Raw genomic sequence first — 6,752 nt, forward strand, 5'->3', positions numbered from 1 at the left:
AGTTCATCGCAGCAGTATTTACAATAGCAAAAAGATGGAAACAATCTACGTGTCCATCAACAGGAGAATGGATAACCAAACTGGTACATACACACAATGGAACACTATGCAACCCTAGTGAATAACGTAGAAGCTGAAAAACACAGCATATCATGGATGAACTTGGAGGACATTATGCTGAGTTAAATAAGTCAATCACAGAAGGACAAATACTGTATTAGTCATTTCTTGCAAAATGTCAAAGAAAGGTTTCTATATGGAAAGTAAATTTTCTTTATTGGTTATGGGGGGGAGAAGGGAGGCAACACTGTCATAGAAGTAGAGACAAGTATTCACTTGGGTGAATAGAAGGGCAATGTACCAAATATTAATGATCAATATGGTGGCATTGAGGAAGAGTAAGACAGAGAGAGGTACATGGGAGGTACAGATTTCAAAGATGAATCCTTTCCACATAGAGTATTGCATTGGCAATGAAGGCAAACATTGATATACAGGTTGATTGGTGGGTGGACAGGCTGAATGATTAGGTATGGCTATGCATGGGGGAGTGTGCCCATGACCATGTATAGGGTTGGCAGACAATGTTTCTACAGGTGTACTTAGATGTTGTGTAAGAATTTCTAAGTATGTAGTAGAGCTGACAAGGGACAAGGTTGTAGTCACTTTTTGGCCATAGCCAGCTACCCATATGGAGCAAGTAGTTGAACCTATGGGCTCAGGACCATGGTCAGAGGGGATATCAAACTCAATTGGCATAACATACTACACAAAGACATCGTTCCATATCCTACTGTTGTGAGTAGTGACTGGGATCTTAAAAGCTTGCAAGCAGCCATCTAGGTGAAACAATGGGTCTATCCTCATCCAAAGCAAAGAAGAATGAAGAAAAGTATAGACATATAGATACAATTAGTTCAAAGGACTGGTAGACCATGCGATCCTCAGCCTACAGGACTGAGACCAGAAGAATTAGATGGTGCTTGGCTCCCACTGTCAACCACTCGGAGGAGGATTTATTTAGGAGATCCTGGATATAGTGGAGGGATCAGATTTGCTGGTCTAACAGAACCTGGTGGAACCCCTGAAACTATGGCTCTTAGCTGTCTTCCAGGTTTAGAATTGAACCCATTCCTGTGGCTTCCAGCCAAAAGACAGGCATATGAGCTAAACATTTACATTAGGTAGATACACTCCTTGGAGAGAACAATCATGGGAGAATAGAAGGACTGTGTATGCACAGGGAGACAGCTCGGAGCCACGAGTGCATGGAAGGAAGGAAACATGGAAGAGGTGGATGTGGGGAGTAAGTAGGAAATTGTTGGATATTTTTAATATTACAGTAAATGTCATGAGACAAAGTGTATGTAGACTGCTATATGGAAGATGAATTTGCTCTGTAAACTTTCACCCAAATCACCATAAAATTTAAAAAAAAAAGAGAGAGAGAGAGAAAGAGATTTACAGCCTTGGAAACTCAATTGGTGTCACTATGAGTCAGAATTGAATTAATGTCAGTGGATTTCTTCCTTCCTTCCTTCCTTTTTTTTTTTTTTTAATTTTTATTGTGATTTAGGTCAAAGTTTACAGAGCAAATTCACTTTCCATACAACAGCTCATATACACTTCATCTCATGACATTGACAATTTACCACAATGCAAGAGTTCCCCTCCCACGCCTCACCAAAGATACCTCTTTCCTTTCTCCTTCCCTCCCATACACGAGCTGTCTCCTTGTGCATACACTGCTATTCTATTCTCCTATGACTGATCTCTCCAAGGAGTGTATCTATCTAATGTAAATATTCAACTCATATGCTTGTGTTTTGCTAGAAGCCAGAGGAGGAGGTTCAATTCCAGACCTGACAGGCTGTTAGGGGCCATAGTTTCAGTGGTTCCATCAGGGTCTATCAAACCAGCAAACCTCATTTTTTTTTTTTTTTAATGATTTTTAGTATTGTCCCACATTGTTTTTCACTTTATCCAGGATCTCCTATATAGATCCTCCTGCAAGAGGTTGATAGTGGTAGCCAAGCACGATCAAGTTCTTCTGTTCTTATAGTTGTATAGGCTGAATATAGCATGGTGTAACAGTCCCTTGGACTAATTGTTTCCATTTGTCTTTGGTTTCCTTCATTCTTCTTTGCTCTGGACAAGGAGAGACCCATTGTTACATCTAGGTGGCTGCTTGCAAGCCTTGAAGATCCCAGTAGCTATTTGCCAAAGTAGAATGTGGAACAATGTTTTTGTGTTGTATGTTATGCCAATTGAGCTTGTTGTCCTCTGTGGCTATGGTCCCCAGCACACAGGCCCAACTACTTGCTCCTTCTGAGTAGTTGGCTGTGACCAAGAAGTGACCACAACCTTGTCCCTTGTCAGCTCTATTACATACCTGGGAATTCTTACAGAACAAACAAATAAACTGTCTAAATTACGCTGAAACATCGTGGCAGTGAGTTTCTTGATACAGAATAATGTTCTGTATCATGTAACAGCTGGGTCCTGTCTACATGTAAAAGATCAGCTTTCTTATTTAAAAATGTATATTACACAGAATATCTGGGTCTTGTTCCATACCGCTTATGATCTTTGTACAAGTAAAGGTGAATTTTCTTGGTCTCTACCCCAGAGGTCAAATCTAGTATGAGACAATCATAAAAGTAAACTGAGATTGAGGCACAAGAAGCAAATATCAGAAGTATCAAATAGTATTTATCATGTTGTTGTTGTTGTTGTTATGTGCCCTTGAGTCGGACCAACTCATAGCGACCCCTCCTTGAGTTTCTGAGGCAGTATCACTACAGAAGTAGATTGCCCCATCTTCCTTCTGAGGAGTGGCTGGTGGGTTTGAACCGCCAGCCTTCTGGTTAACAGTCAGGTGCCTTAGGCACTACACTACCAGAGCTCCTAGTATTTGTCATACATTATGATTTTATCATGTGCCAGACACTCCAGTAAGCATTTAATGGCCTAATAACATTTGATTTTCACAGTCATGCAGTGAATTGTTACTGTCTCCATTTCACAATAAAGAAACTGACTCTCAAAAATGTTTCTTTGTTCCAAGACACACAGTTTATAAGTGGCAGAATTTGAATTTGAAAAAGGTCCAGTTGTAACCCAAAGGGCATGTTGTTCTCACTACACTAAATTCCTTCTGCAGTTTCTCTCCACATCGTATCACCATTCACTATCATAATACTAACAACCTTTAACAATTGAGTGCATTGTTTCTCTTTGGAAAGAGTTCTACTGTGTTTCATGTTTGGTTACATTAGCCACTGTCCTCTTCTTCATATAACTTCTCCAAAGGGAGTGGTTAAACTCTTTCTGGAAAAGATAAATTAAGGTTTGGAATGATAAATCAAGTAGAGGGACAAATGAAGACCTTGTTTGATGGTGATGTCCCTCTCTCTTGCCTTCCCAACATACACATATATATATACAACACAGGTGTGCAGGCCCACGTACAGGCACTTTTCACCAAAATTTTGTCTTCCCAACAAACTCTGCCCAGTAAAGGAATGTATACTTGGAAGGCATAAGAAATGGCTATATTTATCCTCATCTTCAGGCAATCAGATTTGACTTTCATTAGTAACAACTTTCATTGTGGACCCATTTCACCTATGTTTATATTTTTGGCTGTGACTGGAATCTTGAGAGGCTTTCATGCAGATTAAGTGTCTCTTGCAGTTGCCAATGCTGTGTGGCTACCATCCCTGCTGTGGTCAGAAGGTTTGCATTAGCATCTCTTGATTCACAGATGGATACTCTGTTGTTGTGGCTGTCACACGGCCTGCTGCTATGAAGAGAGCAAATAGTTTTCTGCCTCTCTCAGACCTTTCATAGCCTCCTCTCAGTTCTAGTCTTGTACAGAATGAACTGTGTAAGTGGTAGTTTATAGAGTTTAGGTTAACTCCTATTCTTTACAGTAACCTGTGTCCAATCCACTCTTAGAGCTGATTGGTAAATATTAACAATTTTTTTATGGACTGAAAGGTACTTGTCTGCCCACTTCAGTAAGATGTGACACATATTTCCTAAGCATTTTCCTTAGTAAAAAGTGCTGCCTGCATCTTCTAAACTACAGTTACCTGATCTCATGTTTTGGATGACTAGTCATCCTTCTCTGTCATAAACTTCTGGGTTTATTTACAAATACATTCATCATATTGTTTAGCTAACTGTGTAGCTAAATCTTACTATCTGCTATATATAAAATAATGTACTAAGCACTTTTAATTTATTAACTTATTAAGCCACACAGTGACCCTTCATCTCGGTTTTGAAGAAAATGAAGGCACAGACTAGTTAAGTAACTTGACCATAGCTACACAATGGGAATTCAAGCAGGCTTCACACAGCACAGCTCAGGTTCAGAACCACAGAAATCTGACGCCAGGGACTCCATTCTTAGGCATTAGCTTATGCTCCCCTTCAAGATGAAACATACATTTAAAAGCACACACAAAGCTTCAGAATACCTATGCTACCTAAACCAAATTAAAGAATTTTAACAATTTGATTCCATGGTTTTATAATCTTCATATTGTGTTCCCCATTTTATGCTCACTAACACAATTGCATTTTTTAACTTCTGATTCATCCTATACAAATTATGGTCAGAAAATGGATTTTCTTTGTCTCTTCCACATTTTCATACCATTTTTCATACCATTTTTCATACCTGACGGTGAAAAACCAGATTTTCATACCTGATGGTGAAAAACCTATAACAAAACCATAAATGTATTGATTAAAAACAATAAAATGACAAAGTTATAATTCCAAAGGAAGTAAATTTATTAAATACAAAGAACTTTTCCCAACTCAACAAACACTTAAGAAGAGTGAAAAATGAAAAAAAGAATAACAGAAATTTAGTGAATATGTAAACATGAGCTTATACATATTCAAAGTTCTTTGGCAACTATGTGACTGATATCCCAAGTGAAATTTTGAGTGAGATTCCAAATTGCTGTGTATTTTTCAAGTAATAGAGTTAATCTTATAATTAATGGAAAAGAGTGTTGTGATGCAGTGGTGAAACTAGTGGATGACCAGAATGGACATAGATTTTAGTGGTGGTTCTAATGTCATTAACTACAAGCACAACCTCTGATGAAATTGAAATTATCAGAATTCATAAGGCTAGAGGGTTTTTTAGATCTCTTTTAACTTCTACTTTTTAAACCTTCATGAATTTCTGATGCTGGTTGTATATTAGTTAATAAATAACATCCAATATCACCTTTCCAAAGACAAAACCAGTAGCCAAAGATTGATATTGACTTCTTAAACTACTCACATTAATATCAGGTTGCAATACTTATTGTTCTATAACATATAGTATCCCCTGTTCTAAAACAATTCCAACACCAACTCACCACCAAAAATCCTCAAAAGATTAAAAAACAATCCTCTCTTTAGAGGTTTTACACAATATACACACTGATTGATTTGTATTTAGAGAAATAAAGTTTCTGAAAACCCTCAGAAATCAGTTCATTCAAATTAGAATATGCCATCTCCTTAAAGTTTCTTCATTTACTAGGCAATTGCAAACCACCAGTAACACAGCAAGTTGGTTCATAAGTACTAGAAGATTCCAGAAGTTGTGACCCAGGTGAGACATAGTCCAAAAGTCTACAGGATCTGGATTCAAGACCTTGAGTCTGGCATTGACTAGATTCATACTGCAGATTTTGGCAACTCTTAGACACATAAGTCTTGGTTGGGCAACTCTTCACCATGCAGCTCACAGGTTGGCAGTTTTGAACTACACAATCCATTTGCTGGCTGCTTCCTGACTGGCAAGACTGGAGAACACACTCCAATGATGCTGAAGCAGGTATAGCTTGGCATGTTGTCCTTTCACAGGGCCTGGAATTAGTACACATTGTCTGGATAACTCTGGACAGGCAAGCACTTTGCACACAGTTATCTTCCTTGTACAAATGCTGTTCACAGTTGGTCAGTTGGCAGCTGGTGGTTTCAGTGCAGTTTTCTTGAAAGTTGTCCAAGAGCCAGGTTCTGCCATAGCAGCTGCTGGGTAAACAAAACCCATCTTCAAAGCTTACAGGATTAGAGCCATGTACAATGGCAGAGAGTGGTGGAACCCTGTAGAAGTTCCTGAGAGACTGACAGTGACTTTGAGGCATATTACTAAAACATTGATTGGAGTTGGTCATGAAGACCTAACATACTGGGTTTGAATATTACATTCTTTGCTGAGCAGATTATATACTCAGAAAACTGGGTGTTGGCTTCTTCTTGAGACTTCTTTCCATGACATTGTTTAAGCTAATTTGAAAAATAACATCTCATTAGCACTTCATTTACTTATATATGAAGATGACGTCTTATTATCAAAGAGGTAAGCCCATTTTGAATCTTCAAAATGGCTTTCATCTTAATGCCAAAGCTGACTCATCTGTCTAGGGTTTACTAAATAGGAGTCTCAACATGCCTCTCAAGCTAAAGTTTATTTTTTTCCTTAGTCACTATGACTTCCCATATTGGTGAGTGAACAATAAGGGATATATGTGGAAACAGCCAATTGAATATTACTTAATACTCAACATTGGGGATTTCAGAGATGCCACCTTTGCAGAACATGGTAATATGATGTCCATGACCTTTTAAACTAGAAGTTCCAATTGAGTCTTCTTAATTTAGCTCAGGTCATGGCTTCTCCAGTTGATTGAGAGAAGGACTCTGAAGTGACATTTCCTAAGGACTGAAAATAG

At 38.4% G+C, this 6,752-nt stretch overlaps 1 protein-coding gene across 1 annotated transcript; it reads right to left on the minus strand.

Annotated features, from left to right (window-relative positions):
• Nucleotides 1-5,546: 5,546 nt before the first annotated feature.
• On the minus strand, nt 5,547-6,164 carry LOC103199273 (keratin-associated protein 27-1). Its single transcript, XM_007943525.1, has one exon. The coding sequence runs from the start codon at nt 6,162-6,164 to the stop codon at nt 5,547-5,549; it is 618 nt and encodes a 205-aa protein (XP_007941716.1).
• Nucleotides 6,165-6,752: the final 588 nt, after the last annotated feature.

Source organism: Orycteropus afer, unplaced genomic scaffold, assembly GCF_000298275.1.
Source record: "Orycteropus afer afer isolate SDZICR_OR568_19922 unplaced genomic scaffold, OryAfe1.0 scaffold00108, whole genome shotgun sequence".
Classification (NCBI taxonomy): Eukaryota; Metazoa; Chordata; class Mammalia; order Tubulidentata; family Orycteropodidae; genus Orycteropus; species Orycteropus afer.

What these genes read in the sequence shown, in the direction of transcription:
- LOC103199273 (XM_007943525.1), bottom strand. Translation starts at nt 6,164, where the DNA reads ATGCCTCAAAGTCACTGTCAGTCTCTCAGGAACTTCTACAGGGTTCCA.